This window comes from Patella vulgata, chromosome 7 (assembly GCF_932274485.2).
Source record: "Patella vulgata chromosome 7, xgPatVulg1.2, whole genome shotgun sequence".
NCBI classification, from domain to species: Eukaryota; Metazoa; Mollusca; class Gastropoda; family Patellidae; genus Patella; species Patella vulgata.
The window spans coordinates 59,555,869-59,576,009 of NC_065885.2; the positions used below are offsets into that span (position 1 = coordinate 59,555,869).

The 20,141-nt window shown below is 37.8% G+C and overlaps 2 protein-coding genes across 3 annotated transcripts in view; both read right to left on the bottom strand.

Annotated features, from left to right (window-relative positions):
- Window positions 1–663: 663 nt before the first annotated feature.
- LOC126827509 (trichohyalin) lies at window positions 664–16,985 on the bottom strand. Its single transcript, XM_050556929.2, has 19 exons — window positions 16,908–16,985; window positions 15,800–16,419; window positions 14,801–14,816; window positions 13,575–14,000; window positions 12,711–12,938; window positions 12,072–12,121; window positions 11,066–11,128; window positions 10,627–10,673; window positions 10,212–10,239; window positions 9,383–9,427; window positions 8,525–8,676; window positions 8,153–8,282; window positions 7,491–7,619; window positions 6,919–7,034; window positions 6,152–6,226; window positions 5,676–5,761; window positions 4,918–5,134; window positions 3,177–3,451; window positions 664–1,985 (listed from the first exon to the last, which is right to left on the bottom strand). Exons 1-19 carry the CDS (start codon window positions 16,943–16,945, stop codon window positions 1,904–1,906), a joined length of 2,823 nt encoding a protein of 940 aa, XP_050412886.2. The 5' UTR covers window positions 16,946–16,985; the 3' UTR covers window positions 664–1,903.
- Window positions 16,986–17,865: 880 nt separating this feature from the next.
- Window positions 17,866–20,141, bottom strand: part of LOC126827500 (uncharacterized) — a 40,387-nt gene continuing 38,111 nt past the window's right edge. For both annotated transcript variants that reach the window (XM_050556900.2, XM_050556899.2), the window contains one exon: window positions 17,866–19,709. In XM_050556900.2, coding sequence (XP_050412857.2) covers window positions 19,649–19,709 — 61 coding nt within the window. In that variant the 3' untranslated portion in view covers window positions 17,866–19,648. The remainder of the gene's footprint in view (window positions 19,710–20,141) is intronic.

A 20,141-nucleotide genomic window follows, 5' to 3' on the forward strand; every position in this document is an offset into this window, starting at 1 on the left:
CATTCAGAATAATTTGGACTTCTCTCATTCAGGCTAACTCCCAGCCTTGTCCGCTGAGAGTTACTTCCTTTGCCAACTTCCTTTGTAATTAATGATTTATGAGATTGGTCGATAAAAATAAGCACAACCATTCAGGGCGGATAACTTGAAAACGTGTCTCCCCCATAGATTAACCCAGGGGTTTGTGGAGTAGAACGGAATGAAACCACTGGGGATATCGAGGATGGGAGCTACTCTACTTTGTGCCACATTTTTCGGGTATCGATTATTATTTGTCAATGCAGATGCTGCAGTCTGATTGGATAATTGGAATTCGGGTCGCCATAGAGTGGGATTTCGGTGACAAAACGATTGGACAACTTTGAAGTTGCTTAACTCACGGGTCAGAATAGCAGAAAAACGCATTTGTGGCGGTTAACTTTTCCAAATTTTCATGGGGAGGACGGGGCCTCCATACACCGAGGAAATTGGTTGGTATTCGAGTCATCCGCCTAAATTATCGCATATTAGATCACTTTGAAGTTGCCGTGTTTGTGGGCAGGAATAGCAAGATCGCGTGGGGGAAGAGGGGAGGGGGGGGGCTTCGCCTCTCGCAGAGAGAGAGATACGAAACAAAATAAATTACAACTCTACTTGTTTGTTAAAATATTATTTATTGTTTTATATTATTTGTTTTCGCTGCTAAGAACGATACTAAAAACAATCACTGCAAACCAACCTACATATACATTTCAAACACATCTAACTTACTAGTATCGTGTTTTTCAAAGGTGCAGCTATAAGGCTCGTATGTCGTGCTCAGAAATATCAAGACCGTCATAACAAACGTGTTATCAAACATTGTTAAAGTCATTATCTTCCTGTCCAAAAATGACATCATCGTCGTCCTCTTCAGAAATGACGTCACTGTCGTGATCTTCCGATTCAGAAAGGACGTCACTGTCGTGATGTTCCTGTTCAGAAATGACGTCACCGTCGTGATGTTCCTGTTCAGAAATGATGTCACCGTCGTGATTAGTGTCATCACTGTCAAAATAATTGTTTCATCATGGACATCATCAACTTGTTCTTACGGTCACCATCAATAAACATTTGTTTCTTAAATGACGTCATCATTCACATATAATGTTCTTCTGTATTATGACCACCAGCGATCTGAAATATCGTTGGGGGTGTACACAGTCCAAAAGGCATTGTAATACAATATTCATGCATTATTAACAATACATGTACTATAACATATTTCGTAATACATTCTTCCGAAATAAATAACATTCTCACAAGAGTAAATTTATCAAACGAAAATTTCCAAGAGCATGGAAGACATCTTTAAGTTGAATTTGAATTAAAAACAACAGCTAATAAAGATACCTTCATAGCCAGTCCATTTATCATTCGGAACAAAGTATTGTTTCCCTTCTCCGTTATCCAAATTTGACACAAATTAAAAATATACACCATTCTTAGTTCACAAGAAAAAAACCCACTAGATCAACCAATTGTCATTCATATCTTTATTTTATTTTACGAACTGTTTCTGCTTCCAAATTCCATGGTCACGTCCAAACCATTGCTCCGGTTAGCTTTGGGTAGTGGCGGGTGTCGAACACAAAGCAGCGTATTTTTACATTTTCTAGGATGCCTTATAACACTTCTCGTTTGAGGAAGCCTCACAGCTATTCAGATACCACCTTACACGCAGTTACTAATATATTTCATATTATTCAGATTCCGACCACCTTCAATTCGGAGATGTCAGTCAATCCACTCACAGCACATTCTCCGTAATTATCACGAAACTATCACAATGTCTTGATAATTTATTCCGCCTTAGTACAAAACACATAAATAAATTAATAAATCTTAGAAGAACATTTCCAATAGGTGGTATGTCTTATTTCTTTCAATAAATGAGGTCCATTTTTTCTTCTTCGTCGGTTTCCTCGGCTTTTTTTGATTCGCGGCTCTTTGGTATTTCTGGTAATCTGAAACAAACAAAAGCCCAATATCAGTTTTAGCATTCTTATTGTTTCTAGATATATGGGAAATTCACATAGCCAAAATTTTCTATAATCTTTGCACTTAGCCCTTCTGACAATGTTGTGGCATCTTTGGATTAGCGTACTGTTAGTGGTTTTTTTTTGTCAGGAATAGAGCAACAACGACCTCCATTTAAGTGAGCCAAATGGAATTCCGCATCACCAAGTAATAATATTGTGTTTTAAACAAAACTGAGCAAACTCGAGGATGATGACATATGTTTAAGACTATAGAATAGACCTTCGTGTAGGAAAGGCTTATGACAGTGTCAAAAATATTATACACCTAGGCGGAGAGTTCCTGGATCTTTGGACCCTTGGGTAGTCATAAATATACATTAATACCTGTTTAGGTGTCCAATTGCACGGATAGGACCTGGCTACGCTTCCTTCAAGGAGTTACGTGAAACCGGATGTAGAATATCTCCGAAACCAGAAATGACAGTGCAACACCATCAGACCTAGCCCCCCCCCTTTTATACTCGGAAAGGCCTGCTAAGATTCCTTAAAAAAGTATCATAGTTTAACTAAAAAACCGACAGAGTTAGTGACACACCACGAGACCTATCTGACTCCCTAGTAATGCCGCCAACCCCTATCTGACAGATAGAGATACGATAATAACAAATATGGTATTTCAATATTTTGTATACATTATTAATATCTGAAGACGACCATAGAAGGCAGACAGCTAGTTTATATGATTTAATGTATGTCAGAATGAAGTAAAGTGGAGAATTTTTTACCTGGACGTATTTTTTTATTCATTTATGCATTTATCTACCGTAAGCAAAGAAGTACTCAGGGGTGCCGGAACCCGGGTACAAATGGTACCCTGTCCTTTTCTGGGGTATACATGTATACCCATGCCCTAATGATGAAAGTTTTCAACCTTTTTACTAGTCTATTCATTTGTGAATAATCAGGCTTTTGTCTCTTTCATTATCATGTATTTTAATGGGTTTTATGTTGGAATATGGAATGCTATAGGCCCTCTAAACAGCGTTCTCGGAATTTCAACTTTTTCTAGAGGCCCCCCCGGACACCCCCCCCCCCCCTATCTTTTGGTACCCTGGCCCTCGCGCCGTTCCGGAGCCCCTGGAAGAACTTGTACTTTATCTACGTATATATACTCACTTTGCATATTTATGTAAGAGTTCTATCTTGTCGGCGTGTAGTATCGATTTATCTAGTTTCCCTTCCATTAAATCTCTCGCTTGTTTCTTTAATAAGAATGTCGAGTTTTGACTCAATGGTTGACCTAAGGGGTTCATGTCTCTCTGGACGGAAGGTGGTCGTTTTCTGGGTGGCATCTGGTATTTGGTATCTGACATGTCTAGAGGGTTATCACATATATTATCATGCATGGACATGAACAACGGAATGTAACACATATAATCTATAAAGGAAATCTGGAAGAGAAAAAATATAAAACCTATATTTATGTTGACTAAAATTGGGGTCCCGTGTACACATTGGCGTGCACATAAAAGAACCTTTGGCAGTTGGAATTCGATATAAGAGTAGGTCATTGCCCTTATTATTATTATTATTGTGATTATATTATTTTTTTTTATTATTATTATTACAGCATATTTATAGTGCGCTATTTCATATAACATGTTCAGGGGCACTTTACAAAGTGGGGGGTTGGATGGCTGAATGGTTAGCGTGCGCGCGCTGTATCATAAAGTCTGTCATTGAGTCGACTGGCGTGATTTCGAATCCCCGGTTGTACGTGGCAAGGAGTAGGGTCGCCTGTCCAACCTCGTGGGTTTTCTCCGGGTCCTCCGGTTTCCTCCCACTGCTAAAGACCCCTACGCGCAAGCGAATTATTGAAATAATGTTAAACCATTTGTTAGTCCCGAAATGACCTAGTTTGTGTCGAGTGGACGTTAAACCCCATTTCTCTCTCTCTCTCTCTCACTTTACAAAGTGACTATATAATCATAAATAAACAACAAGATTATGGACATGTTAACGATTGTATAGAGTCAGTTAAAAGCCCTGGTTTATGCCCGTCTTCATTAGCCCAGTCGGAGAAGAACAGTAAGGACGCTAAACCCCATTTCATTTTATGCAGATTTAAATATAGACACTATTTATTTGGATTTTGAAACCAGAAACACATGTGGTTGTTATATCCATTTAATCGGACGAGGTTGAACACATGGTCATTTTGAGACCAACATATGGTTAATGTCATTCCTTATCTTACGTGTGCAATTTAACGTGTTGTTTTTATAAATTACGTCTGGTCTGTGGATGCAAACGAAATATAGTACAGACCTTTTAAAAGTTCTCATTTTGATATTTTACGTGTAGAATGTAAGTCCGGATAGAGGTATTTTCGCGTACGGGTCTACAAATTCCAACTGCCACGAGGTTTTTTTAGTCAAGACTTCTGTTCTCATTTTGTTAGCTATGGTTATACGTGACATCTGAGCCCGGATAGAGACGTGTGTCCGCGTGCTGATCTTTGAATTCCAACTGGCAAGATACCCTTAAATAGCACTGATTACAATTTGCGTACAGGGATCCATCATTTCCCTAATGGAGAGAATAAAACAAACACATGTTGGCAGGCAACGAAACATATGGATACTAGCGGCTAAGTCGTTCGGGCTAAAACAAAAATGGTTTAAGCAAGCACACCTCGCCGCCATCCTCACTACCCTAATAGAGAGAATACAAAAACCACATGTTGCCAGTCAACGAAACATACACCAACTAGCTTAGACAAACATACATCGCCCCCACCCATAACTACCCTAATGGAGAGAATAAACTAAACACATGCTGCCAGGCAACGAAACATACACCCACTAGCAGCTAAAACGTCCGAGGCCAAATCAAAAGTATTTTTTAAAAATCTCACCTCTCCCCAGTCGTTGGGTTCCATTTTCTCCATGATGTATTTTTGTTGTTGCCAGTTGAGGCCACCAGCTATAAGTTCTATTTTCAAGGAATCCGATGTAATAAAGTTGGTAGTTCTATCAGATGGTATATTGTGATAGAACATGGCTTGATACAGATTTAACTTTCTCTCAATATCAGCCAAATTACATATCTCCATTAAATGTTTACTTAAAGAACTGTAAGATAAAAATATAGAAAATATTAGATGTTGACTCTAGGATAAAACAAGGACAATTAGAGGTTTAGGATAAATTATCCATATTCATGTCTACTATCAATCAAGCGGGTTCTTTTTCCCCACACGAACAATTCTAGTATTCACATATTTGTTTAATTTACTTGAGAGGAAATTTGCATAAAATCCTATATTCTGATGTCTATTACTTCAGTTATTTCAAACCCAACATAGTTATTTCACACCTAACATGGTTATGTCAAACCCAACATGGTTATGTCAAACCCAACATGTTTTTTTCAATGCTAACATGGTTACTTCAAACCCAACATGGTTATTTCAAAACCTAACGTGATTATTTCAAACCTAACCTAACATGGTTATTTTAAATCTATTATGGTTATTTCAAATCTAAAGTGGTTATTTCGCTAAACCTAATATGGTTATGTCAAACCCAACATGGTTATTTCAAAACCTAACATGGTTATTTCAAACCTAACATGCCCATTCAAATAATTAATGGGACGCTTTTGAATACTTACTCCATAGCTGTTACCCTTTCACATAATGCTGTGATGACAGCAAACATACGAAACGTCACCAACGTGGCATCATCTATATGTAATACCTGAAGTGTTATAAAACATATTTCACATTTTTGTGCATAATTAGTTACCATGGCAACCTCACAAACACGTAATAAAAATAAATGCATATTCTGCCTACCATTTAGTCAGGATCGGGTTCGATCCCGGTGGTGACCGAGATATTTACCCGGGATTTTGTTTTCCTTTGCCAGTGGTGCAGGACTGGGGGCCTGACAAGATACAGTGTCTGGTCGAAAAGGGATAAAGATTACCCGTTACCGCGGTGTTTACGAATCGATATTACTCGTACGAGTGTTGTACGAATAAAGGTTTCTTCTTAAATGCAGTATTTATGAAATAAGGTTTACCCTAACCCTACCTTACCCCTAACCCTAACCATGAGAACCCTTACCCTATCATACGAAATTTACCTTGAAGACATAATCAACTTGTTTATTAGTTATATGTTGAACTGATGGAACGCCTTCTAGAGCTGTTCTTATCTCCTGAAACAAATAAATAATATTTTTAAATTTCTAATTTAACGTCGTATTGCTTGTACAATACGTGTTCTAATCGCCGCTTGCGTTCTCTTCTCTTGTTATGAACAGTTCGAATGTGACCAGAATCAGCCACCACTCGTCTGTGTCACTCATGGCCGCGACTGAAGGAAGCTCACTGTAGTAATTTAAAAGCTTTGATTCAACAGGCATTATGCAAGAGCCAAATCTGCCTATTGCAGGTCTTTCTTTAGGTCTGAAATGTTATATAAATTATTAATTAGACATTAATTAACATGACAAGTCCATAATCAACTCTCGAAGCCATCGGATGGCTCCGTTTTTAGGTAGATCAGAACTGTACGGCCATTTAATGATTTATTTAAAAATGGATAATCGAGACTTTGTTTATTATCTTAACAACGGTAGCAATGACAATCAAGGCTACATCGTTTTTCTAACCCCGATAACTCGATTCAGAGTGAAGTAATTTAACTGAAATTTTTAACATATTCCCAGTTTATTATCTATTTTTTAAAACTATTATAGCGAGAACTGTCAGCTCTTTATCTAATATGACAGGGAAATCGAAACCACGCCAGTTGACTCAATGACAGACCTTATGATACAGCGCGCATGTGCTAACCATTCGGCCAACCCCCACCCCCGACTATTAATAGTATTTCATTTTTGTTTACCTGAAATGTGATAACTGTATCAAGATCACCGTCTTCTACAACAAACGCCTTGGCATACGAGTCTAATCTATCTGGATTAACCAGACGATAATGGCACATAAAATCAATTGAAGAATCTGAAATAAATTTAATGAACATTTCTGATAATAAATATTTAAACTTCGAATACGAAGAACTGTCGTAGCACTTCCCAATTCCACTCACTTCAGACTAACCGTAGGCTATAGTAATTCAATTTTCCATAATATCAGCAATTTACTGCGGACTCAACAGGAATATGGGGATATAGTGTCCCAGTCAACGGCGGTCAAAAACAAAAACTCAATAATTTTATAATGACCAGCAATATGATTTACAAGTGTGAGCATACAATGAACTAGGAACCAAGCTTGACGTCATCGCAGCCATCTCGGAATTGTGACGTCATATCAAAACTCCGTCAAACGATGCGCAATTGTCCAAGGAACAAACATGTCCATTTTCATATCGATCGTAAAGAAGAACAAGAACACGGTTAGTAGCGTTTGGGGCCTAGTTTCTGGTTCAATAATTCTCGTCTAAACTGTACTAACCTCGCTCATCTATGTCTGTAGAATAGTTGTATTCTTTAAGATGTGACGTATCTACAACTTTCTGCATGTGAAGCCGGAGTGCTGAGCCACCTGAACGTAGTAGCAGATTCACCCTTCGGACACCTTTTACTAAAATAACAATGATTATGCATGTAAACTGAGCATCAGTGTAATAGAAGAAAGACTCACTCAGTCTTTGGATATCTGAGCTACAAGTTCATATTACACACCACAAACGCCTCAACTAGAATCTGAAATTGTATTATTATCAACAGAAGAACAGAAACAAGACACATTTAACCCTGACAAAATAACAAACACCAGAGAGGTTGTGCCTGACAATGTCCGTGCCAAGGGATCTTTCACGTGCACGCCAATGTGTACACGGGACCTTGGATGTTCGTCCCATCCGAACAACTGTACGTTGTCCCTTGCCAGACCCTCTGTCCTACACCATTGGCAGGGGGTGGGGGCACTGTCGGAAAATCCCGATGAAATTTCTCTGCCAACGCAGGGATCGAAAACGGGACCTCCAGGTTAGCGAGCATCTTACCCACTAAGCCACTGTGCCCCCCCCCCCACTTCTCAATATAAATATACAACAATGTTTAACTCTGTAAGAAGTGGTGTCGGGTGTTATTGTGTGAGCAGGTGCGACTTACTGTTCTTATCTTCTGCAAGTTTCTTCTGTTTGTTCATTATATTTAACAGTGAGTCTTCCTCTTCACCATTCTCATTCGCTGATATAACTCTGTCACCTTCAGTTATCACAATATCATCACCCAGTTTCTCCTAAATTATAATATAATAATATCCGTATAATATATATTATACTAAAATTGCGGGTGAACTTTAAACAAGCCCCATTTTAAAAACTTCAGACGCTTTTTTTCTCTTAGAAATTTATTTAAAAAAAAAAAGATTGAGCCGGTTTGTCTCTTCTGAACACAGGTCGTGAATGCGTATAAAACCATTTAAATTTAACTTTTTCTGAACATATGTCGTGAAAGCGAAGGTTATTATAAACAACTTACCCGTAACTTTTTCAATATTTCTGATTTGGGTAAACTTGGATCAATTCCTAATTTAATCAAGTCCTCGTCGGTCATTTTATTTATATCTATTTTTTCACCAGGCTTCAGTAATACGTTCCCGTTTTCATCAACTTCAAATTTCGTCCATTCTCCTGAAAATAAACCGAACAAACATATTATTATCAAATTATAAAACTATGTTGAATATTCGAAACTTTGAGCTAAACGGTCATATTTTGTCACCAGCATCAGGACCGTCTAAAATGACAGGGTACAGAGCGACAGGACCCGGAGACCCCCCCCCCCCCCCCGAGGTTGGACAGGCGACCATACTACATGTTACGTACAACCGGAGAAATGAAAGGAAATGGGGGTTTGACGTCCTACTGTTCTGCTCCTAACCTGGGCTAATGAAGACGGGCATACATAATACAGTGTGCTATGAGGCAAATTTTGCCCGGGCAGCGGCGCTACCGCCTACTCTTATATCGAATTCCAACTGCCAAGGACAACCGGAGAAACGAAACCACGCATTCTTGACTAATGACAGACCTTATGATCTAAAGCACGGGCGTTAAATCATTCGGCCATCTATCCCCTTCCTCTAATTATATTTGAAATTAATGTTTTTAAAAATATCCTTAAATGACATTTAGAAGTAGAGGGAGAGGGATTATATAGGCTCTGACTGTTTCCTAATCCTAAAATTAAATAAAATATTGTTTATTAAAAAAACCGTAGAGGTAAAATATTCATAATAACACAACTTTATGGATTTACTACTTCTTGGGTTATTACATGCAACGTTTCAATACTCTTACAGGTATCTTTATCAAGCAATATTATATTTTGACCTACCTGTCTTGTTATCGTTATTATCTTTGTTGTCATTGTGATCTTTATCTATAACACAGAAGAAAATAAATAAAAAAGTGAGAGAAATGGGATTTAACGTCCACTCGACACAAACTAGGTGATTTCGGGACTAACATATGGTTTAATTTTATTTCAATAATTCGCTTGCGCATAGGGGTCTTTAGCAGTGGGAGGAAACCGGAGGACCCGGAGAAAACCCACGAGGTTGGACAGGCGACCCTGCTCCATGTCACGTACAACCGGGGATTCGAAACCAAGCCAGTTGCCTCAATGACAGACTTTATGATACAGCGCGCGCACGCTAACCATTCAGCCATCCAACCCCCCGAAAATAAATAAAGATACAATTAAAAACGAAATAAGCAAGCGGGAAATACAGTGGGTTTTAGCGTGCAATTAAGACAGACATACGCCATTTTAATTCCCATTGTCAGGGGTTCTATTGCGTGCACGCCAATGTGTACACGGAACCTCGCTTTTTGACCCATCCGATCGACTAGACACCATTCCGTGCCACACCCTCTGCTCTGCACTGACACCAGGAAATTTTTTAACTAACACGGGGATCGAACCCGATACACCTTGATCAGCAAATCAGCACCTTACCCATTGAGCCAACATACAATCAAATACATTCATTACTTCATTTATTCTTTTAGACGTTCGATGGCCTCCTCGGTCTAAAATACCTTTCTTAATTTATATAAGGAACGAATACATGCTACTTTATCTATGTTTTCAGATCACAGAAAACATTTTTTTCTTCATTAGAAAAGTTTGTAAGGAGACTAAAAATATGTTACGTCCTTACCACTTCTAATGACGTCGTTCAATATGGACTGAAATGATAACAAAAAATCAATTAAAGTATAAAAATATAATATATGGAATATCACGAGTTCATTCCCTTTTGCTGTTGGTCAGAACAAAGGAGAAAGAAATTGCTGTTGGTCAGAACAGGAGAAGAGAGAGAGAGAGAGAGAGTTTCCGTGAGGGCAAAGGCACAGTATAAGACCAACGCTAGTGGGACATGGTCTCACTACGGGGACATTTTGGTGTCCCCACGTCAAGGCTGTCTAAATCGTCTCAGAAGTTTTTCCGTAACGATTGAGTATTCAATCCTCCTTATATAATAGTTTCTCAAGCAAGCTGTACATAGATACCAACAGTAGCATTATTCAGAATTAATTACTTGGCGCCATTAAAAAATACATTATTAAACTTACATTTTCCTTTCTTGATAGCCTTCCAGAATTATCATCTGTTTTCTTATCTGCATAAATAAATAAACAAATACATTTGCATATATAAACAGCAATCAAGAATAACAGCATACTAATAGGCAAATATGAGAGATTGGAGTCCCAATAATGTCGTTATCAGGCGTATATGATGGTCCGGTTTATTCAGAACAATAGGGCGTTAAACACCCGTTTCATTTCAATTTTATATGATATTTCATTACGTTCAACTAAAGGAATTCCCGCCGCGAATATTCTTTTGTCAAATTTTCCACCACATGATACTGTCATCTCACAAATGAAATCAACAAATAAGAAGCAATCAAACCTCCAATTTCCTTTTGACGCACATCACAGACATGGAGGCGTTTTAAATATTAAAGCAGAACTAGAACATGCTATAGAAAATTTCTTTGCAACATACCTGAGCCATATTTTCTGTTTAGGGCGTTCAGTTTAGAGGGTTGATAATCAAATGCGGTACTATCTGTAAGGAGAGTTAAACATTACAACAATTTAATTTTTTAGAACTTTAATAATTGAGAAACATATTATGTTGTTGCTGTTGCTTTTTAACGTCCGCTTCTTATTTTTATTTTCTGTGGGACGAAACCGAAGTAATCCCAAGAGGTTAAGAAGGCGTACCTATATCTCAATCTGTTTCACAGAGATCTTCTAATATCTCTGTTACAGATGACTGTTTCGACACGTGACGTCACATCCCGCGGCGTCAATCACTGGCTCAATAGTGCGTGCATTGTTTACGTAAGACGTTACTGATTCGTGCTAAATGGTGAATTTTACTTATTTTAATACCCATTTACACTAAATGGGAAATGAATTTTACCTACAAATAATTCAAACGTCTTTATTTATTTTTCTAATAAATGAAAAATATGTTTTAGAATTTAATTTGTCGGGGGAAAAGGGTTAATTTTTGGGACTCATCAAGTCGCATCGATATGATGCTTATCAGTGATTGTAGCGGCCTAGCGAAAATTCACTGCTGATCAGTGTGCCTATATCTAAGAGCATATGCTCACACCCACAAGCGCCTGTATCGAGCAAAATATTTCAAAAATAACATTAGACCTAAGCTATATGACTAAATGTAATGTCTAAAGTCTGTTACGACCATGTGGTCTGAATCCGATTTCTAATTGAAGGGCAAATAACTCGCCTGAAACTGATTCTTTTTCAGTCGATATAATACTACCAAGGTGAGAAACGGTTGGAATTAAATAGTTGGGGTCAAAGTTCACTACTTTAGATTCCGTCAACCAGTGGCAATAGTTACTAAATTTCGCTAGGTAGACAATCGAGTCTGCGATGATGTTTTAAAATTCTCCACGTGACACTTTTTAAGTCAAATAAACGCTCGTCATTTTCCAAAACCTGACTTACCAATTGAAATTAAAAATTAAAATTACCTCGACCCTTCCTCGTGTTGCCTTTCACATCTTTAGTTTTTTTCGTCCAACTGTAAAACAATAAATCAACCAGATTGTGAATGGTATAAAAAACAGCTACGGGAGAACTATACGACGCCATCGAAGCCATCTTGAGTCTTAGGCTTTATTTGAAGTGTGTCACCCCACGAACATAAAGAAGATATAAATGGTTTAAATGTACGGACCCAAATTATAGACCGGTGCACAAGAGATATGTCTGGGGTTTCCGGAAGAAGGTGATACACCTTGTGGAAAATTAGTCCAAAGGGATAAGGGGGGGTGGATGGCCGAATGGTTAGTACGTGCGCGTTGTATCATAAGGTCTGTCATTGAGTCAACTGGCCTGGTTTCAATTCCCTGGTTGTAGGTGACAAGGAGTAGGGTCGCCTGTCCAACCTCGTGGGTTTTCTCCGGGTCCTCCGGTTTCCTCCAACTGCTAAAGACACCTGCGCGCAAGCGAATTATTGAAATTAAATTCAACCATGTGTTTGTCACGAAATGACCTAGTTTGTCTCGAGTGGACGCTAAACCCCATCTCTCTATCTCTCTCTCTCTCTCTCTCTCTCTCCAAAAGGGGATATATATTGCAGATGTGTCCTGCAGAAATAGCACACTTACTCGGAATGAGACAATCCCTGTTGTCTGTTATCATACTTTTGTATAGGCGTATTAATATCGCGAGCAGTGCCTTTTTCATACGTCACCATACTCTGGGGTTTACCATTCAAGGGCGTGGTTAGACGGTGTTGACTCATGATACTTTCCCGCCTTTTTTCTCGTTCTTCAAATAACCGTTTTCTTTCTTCTTCGATATTGTCCTGTGTCTTCTCCCGTCTCAAGTTTTGTCTGCATAAAAAAACAACAATATTTTCATTTAGTTTCAGAAAAGAGAAAGAAGTGGGACTTCCGCTTTCGGAATAAAAAAGACCAGTGTTCTTTCAAGTCGTGCATGCGTTAGCAACAGTTACCGGGACTATTTAGTGTCTTTGTAGGTCGAATACCAGGTCACCAATCCCAAGGCGGCGTAATTTTTTCGTCTCATATTTGTGTTAATTACTACTTTCGATTTCAGCTCGGCGAGTGTGCGGCTGACTCACTAACCAGCATCTTCTGGGTTTCAATCCCGGTGTTGGTCGAGATTATCCAGGCTGTTGGTGAATGTTAAAGGGCCTAGCAGGAAAATGCGTTTAGTAGACCGGGTTGGAAGAAAGACCAACGTAAACCCATGTTATCATTGGCGTGCACGTAAAACGAAACTTGAAACTTGACAGCTAGAATTCGACACAGACTAGACGGAATGCGGTTGTCCGGGTTACACTTCTCTCATAGTTGTCGGGACAAAATGTCTCTCATAGCATACTGCATGGCGTATGTTAGTCTGCATAAGCCTGGATGGTGCATCAAAGACATACGTTAAGACCCATTTCATTTCAATTTGAATTTCAGAGGACGAAACTGATTGATTGAAAGAAATTAACAAACCTGTCTCTCTTCTCCCGTTTCTCTCGCTCCTTTTTTTCTCGTTCCTTTTCCTCCTGTTCCTTCTTTTCTTGTTCTTCAAAATATTTCGCCTTTTCTTCTTCCGTCATATTAGCAAGCTTAGGACCCTTCTTCTCCCGGGAACCGCCCATTTTCTCTCGCGATTTGCCCGCCCGGTCTCGTGGCCCACCAAGACGTTTGTACTGATCGTCAAAGTTCGGTAACTCTATGTTATTCTTGTCGGTCGGTTTGGTTCCAGGCCACGTTGGATCAAAGACTCTCTGCTGAAGTCTGTTGTGTTCATCCTCTAACATCTTTCTCTTTCTCTCTTCTTCCTGTTCCCTTTCTTCATCTTCTTGCATCGTGTTGGCGACATCCTCTAGTTGTTGTAGTTTCTTGGACATATATCTGTCATAAGCACCTTCTGAACTGAAACAAGAAGAACGAGTCATCAATATCCCACGTCCTTGTTCACCAAAATCTAAATCCAATTTGTTTCCATAGAAACACAAATATTATTAAATCCGAGAAGAGAATGCCTGTTTTAGCCGAACGCAAAACTGATATAATAGGTTGATGTGAGTTCACAGTTTCAGAAAGATTTCTTGAACGGAAACAAAACCGAAACGGAACGACAGAACCCATTTTAATATACCCTCTCATAACTTCGTTTGGAACGGGATAATGTACAAACGCAACATAGAAGAGGTGTTGTCTAGGCAACCTAGCTCCGGGCCCCGAGCATATCACATGGTGTCCGTCCATCTTGATTAGCCAGCAGAAAAGTCAGTCACCAGAATCTCAATCTCATTAAAACACAGATACTATTTCGTTTCATTTAACTTGTCTTTACTACACTAGGATCTGGAAGAGTTGGTATCATTGACGTGTTCTGAATGGTGTGAGGGATTAGCCAATGAAACGGTTTGTTACGGCGAGCTTTAGGCGTGTTTTGCACGGAACTGTGGGTAATCCACTAGTAACATCAATGCTGATTGGTTAATCAAATGTCTGACGTCATAGGGTCAACTGCCGCTCGTATGACCTCTGACGCGACCTATCGCTACAACCGGGCAGATCTTCATGTAGTGTAGGCCATCGAAAGTATTAAAAAAACGGAACGAAATATAGATCTGTAATCAGATTGCCAGGATCTCATTTCATTTCAATGTGGCTTTATTATAAATTTACTAATCAGTTTTGAAAATTAAGATTAAATCAGTGCTTACCCGTCTGATATTGAACCTGAAAATATAATAGAATACATATTTGTTAATGAAAATACACTCCCGATAGTTTCTGGACTAAATCAAAACAATATATTACATCATTATTCATTTATGGTTTCTGTACTATTACATCCCTTAAAAACTACAAACTCGCTTAATGAAGCGAGTATTTCACACCGCCAATATACTAAAAATGAATATAAGTACACCACACGTTTGGTACACGTGTATCTCTTAGTATCGGGTGTTTTAGAAAGAGACCTCGTGTGTGACATCTGCGACTGTCGGCGTGTTACTTACATGTGACAAGTGTGCTGGGCGTTGGCATAGTCTTACCCATTTCTATGGAATAGTTTGTCTGTACTACCAAATGTAGAGGATCGGCTGTTCAAACACATACCAGCCTACTTTTAGTTTTAATTAGATTAACAGATACAGTAGTTAATAGTTTAATAAAGAGTTTGCCATACTTGCTTTAATAATTAAATAATAGACGATAAAAAAAAGAAAATATTGAAAATTGCAGTCAAATTACTTTATTCTGAACGGAGTTGTCACTGTTGGAAGTTTGGACTAGAAATAGACATCAACTGTGTCCGCAACGTCTACGAGAATTACCGATCGTTTGATTGACAAACGATAACTCCACCCACATATTCTCGATTATCAAGTAACATTTTCAATGTCAACGGTAGCCTCGCTTGGCAGGCCGTTCATCGGCGGTAACAGGTAGTGACGTCAGTGACTAACGGTAAACGTGAGCTTGGTCAACCATTTCTTGATTTAATTTTAAATGGACGACTGTTTAAATCCAATCTTTATCGAGGCCATCCGAGGGTCTACAGAGTTTATTTTAAGCTTGGCATGTAAATAAAAGTCGAATTAATAATTTCTATAACATCTGGAGCCTAAATAAAGACTTGCAATAGACAGATGTAGCTCTTGCATAATGTATGTTTAAGCTTCAACCATGCATAGTAAACCTTAAAATATGGTTACCTCTTCTGGGTGATATGGAACCAGTATCAGACAGTAGTAATTGGTTTTCTGGATCATCAACAACTTCCGCTTCACCATAACCAATAATATTACCATCTTCGTCACGTAACCGTTTTTTCTTGGTGACTGTTCTTGTTCCGCCTTCACTGAGATCACTATTATAACTACAATCGCTGTCCTCGTCACTTTTACTTGCTTTTGTTTTTGTCTCCTCTGTATTCGAACTAGCACATGATTCACTGTCGCTATACGTTCCATCCGCGCGCTTCTTCTTCTTACGTACTTGTCTTGTACCTCCGGGGCTCGTGACACTATAGTAACTATGAGCGCTACCTTCGTGATCACGATCTTGTCGTCGCCGTCGTCGTCTGGCCTCGCCGTCTTCGTCTTGACTACTGTGGTACGATTCACTTGACGCATACGTTCCGTCCTCGAGACGCTTACGTCTGCGAACTTTACGTGTGCCACCAGGAGTATAAACGCTGCGATAACTGAAATCGCTGTCACTATCTTCGTTGCGTTTTCCGGTCTTGTATTTAGCCTTCTCTTCCTTCGACATGTTTGCCTTCTTTTGCTTTCCGCCACCTTTCTTTTTAAAAGCTTTTGTTACATTAAGGATTCTGGAATGGGGATTAAATGATAATATCATTAAAAAAATGCTTTGGACATTTAACACAGCGAGTATGACGCGTCATCGCAACCATCTTGGATTTGTAACGACGACAAATCGCAAATCTAAGCGTAATTGTCCAAAGAACAAGCTGCATGCCAAATTTCATCACGTCGCACGAAGGAGAAGAAAAGGGCAGTTGATCAATATAACTCTTTCTCGGTACACAATACTAGAGAACAAGTATGCCAGTTTTATTTTCTTGGAATTGCCGGGGCCAAGCACAAACACAATTTTAAACAAACTATGAAACATATGTACTTGGACAACGTAATGCAACCTGTTATATTTCAAGCGATGAAATTTATTAAGTTTTTATTTTATTGTTCTGTTGTTAATTTATTTTATATAATATCCATATTCATTCTTGATATTCGTTCATTTTTTTTTTTTAAAAAAAGCCCTACAAAAATTTTTAATAATTATTTTTGGACTTACTTTCTTATAAGTTTTCCTGTTTTAGGATCTTTCGCCATAATATAAACATTCCCGTCTTCGTCTACAAACTGTCGGTTCTCTAAAATTATAACAAAAGAAACAAGGTTATAACAAAGCTAAAAGATTTTCTAATATTGAGAGATATTTAGTGTTGAAAAGAAACATTTCCATTTTATGCAACTAATGAACAAAACTTTCGACTCTTCTTTTACAGTGATGGATATTATTCTTATTTTGTTGAATTGGAATTTGTTTTGGACTCCATGGAGGAACAGGTGCACCCTTACTATAAACCTGGAACCAACCATCTTGGAATTCTGACGTCAATTCAAAAATCGACGCGCAATATTGCCAAGAGAGAGAGAGAGAGAGGGGGAGGGGGTGTGTGTGTGTGTGTGGGGGGGGGGGGGGGTAACGTCCACTCGACACAAACTAGGTATTTTCGGGACTAACATATGGTTCAATTTTATTTTAATAATTTGCTTGCGCGTGGTTTTCTTTTAGCAGTGGGAGAAAACCGGACATTGCCAAAAGAACAAGCATTTCAAGCTTATGTAGGTCGAACTTGAAATGGCGGAGCTTTAGGCTTTCTTTAAAGAGCGTTGCCCCATAAAGAAGATGAAGAAGCCCAAGTTTCTGGTTCAACAAAATCAAACAGTTTATGGTACATAATTATCTTTATATTGTGTTTTCGACTCGAATATGATGTGCTTCGATTCGAGTCTTTGGGGAGTTTTAATTGCAGTTACCTCCCTTGAATGGTATAAATGTAAAAATAACAGAATTAAAATCACCATTTCAATCAATTTTTTAGGGCGATATAATTTTAGCCAAACAATACAAAAAAAACAACTCAACCTCACCAATAAAACAACAACAAGTACATAAACTATAAACATACTTATGGAAAACAGCTACTGATTGATCTGCCCAGTTACTAAATGCCACTTAAAGAATAGAACAACAACAAGTACGTTTGATATTAGTTGGTTTTTTTTTCTTTTTTAATTTCATATGCGTATAAAAACGTAAAAAATACAAACATGGAAACAAACAAAACAATAAAATGTACAACTGTATAATAATAAAAACAACATGTCAACTCACTCGTATAATATCGTAAAACAAGATATTAATGCGTGTATGATATCAATACCGTAAACAAGATATTAATGCGTGTATAATATCAATATCGTAAAATAAGATATTAATGCGTGTATGATATCAATACCGTAAAACAAGATATTAATGCGTGTATGATATCAATACCGTAAGATAAGATATTAATGCGCGTATGATATCAGTACCGTAAAACAAGATATTAATGCGTGTATGATATCAATATCGTAAAACAAGATATTAATGCGTGTATGATATCAATATCGTAAAACAAGATATTAATGCGTGTATGATATCAATATCGTAAAATAAGATATTAATGCGTGTATGATATCAATACCATAAAATAAGATATTAATTTGTGTGTATGATATCAATACCGTAAAATAAGATATTAATTTGTGTGTATGATATCAATACCGTAAAACAAGATATTAATTTGTGTGTATGATATCAATACCGTAAAACAAGATATTAATGCGTGCATTATATCAATACCAAAAATGCGAACGCATATCACCAGAATGAAAACCACCTGTACTACTAGTAGTAGTAGTAGTAGTAGTAGTAGTAGCTGTGGTTTAACGTCTGCTTCCACGGTAGTGATATCGCAGTAAGCACTAGGGGAAGTCGAATGCGAATACCACCAAGCAGCATGTCGCATAACTTTTCGCCCAACAAGGCCAATCGCAATATTATCAATCCGCAAGATTTTGTTATTTTACGATACAATATAACAATACGTGTACATATTATAAGCACTCTTTTAAACTATTCCACAATAATACTGTTAGGTTTTTAAAAAAAATCAACTACTTTCGGTTTCTATTACCCGAACACATTCAGATTTTGCAAGCACTGGATTTTTGCATAGAATAGTCTAAATTTAGACGAGGTCGCAAGTAATATCACTTTTATAAACACTAAGGCTTTATGTTGCATAGACTCAAAGTAGAGCATTGTTTTGTTTTTAGAATAGGTTAAATCTTACAAAAATTGGAGCTTTGTGTAGAATAAGCTCACAGTTAGAGCATTGAGCTTTTGTTTAGAATAGGTTGAATTTTACAAACGTTCAGATTTAAGTAAAACAGCAATAAATATATAATCACAGAGATTTCGGTTGCAATAAATTCAACTGATTTATCGGATAGCAACAAAACCTCCTGAATCAGAAGAAGTCGGTTCTTCTAATTTGATTTTGGTTTAGCTCTTTTCATGGCACCATAATATATTGTATAAACTTGTAGTAACATTCTGGAATACAACTTTGACTTATATTAGTCCATGGCACGATAATATTAACGACCAAGTCTTCAGTGATTAATTGCCCGATTATTACAAATCGTTGGTCAAAAATAAAGATTTTAAGCACACGTGTGTTGCTTTCTTTATTAAATATTATGGCACAGGGTTCTGGGCATGCACAGAGCCGTGAACCAAGCTATTCACTTCGAATCCATAGTTACAACCAACTGCGATCTTCGGCGGCTACATCGGGACTAACAATTTCAGTACATCTCGGTGTAACTGTTTTTTTGGTTTTGCAAATAAATATATTAAACATATATCGACAGATTCACACTATAAATATCACAGCTTCAACTTTGATCAGTTTAGTTGGATCATGAACGAGAGGAATCCCCAGAATGGCGTTCTGGTTCCTTCTCGAGTAACTTAGGTAGTCTGAAATATAAACAGATTAGAATGATTTTTAGATATATGTATAGCGGTATTTATTGATAAATAAAGGGTAATTAAAGATGCGTTATGTAAGATTTAGATAAAGAGCTGGCCATTCTTGCTATATAAGTTCAAAATTAGATAATGCAAAATGAATTTATTGAAAATTGCATTCAAATTACTTTATTCTGAGAGAAGATATCACGGTTTGAAGTTTTACAAGATGTGGCATATATTGTTTATTATCAACGGTAGCCTACTTGTCATTCGAGACTTAGCGACCGTGTAAGAATCCGTTTAAATCTCCGTCATCCGATGATCTGGTGGGTATTTTATAGCCGCGTGCCTTGTCAATAAGTGTCTTATTGATAGTTTATGCAAGAATTGAAGCCAAAATAAAGACCTACAATAGGCAGATTTAGTTCTTGAATAATG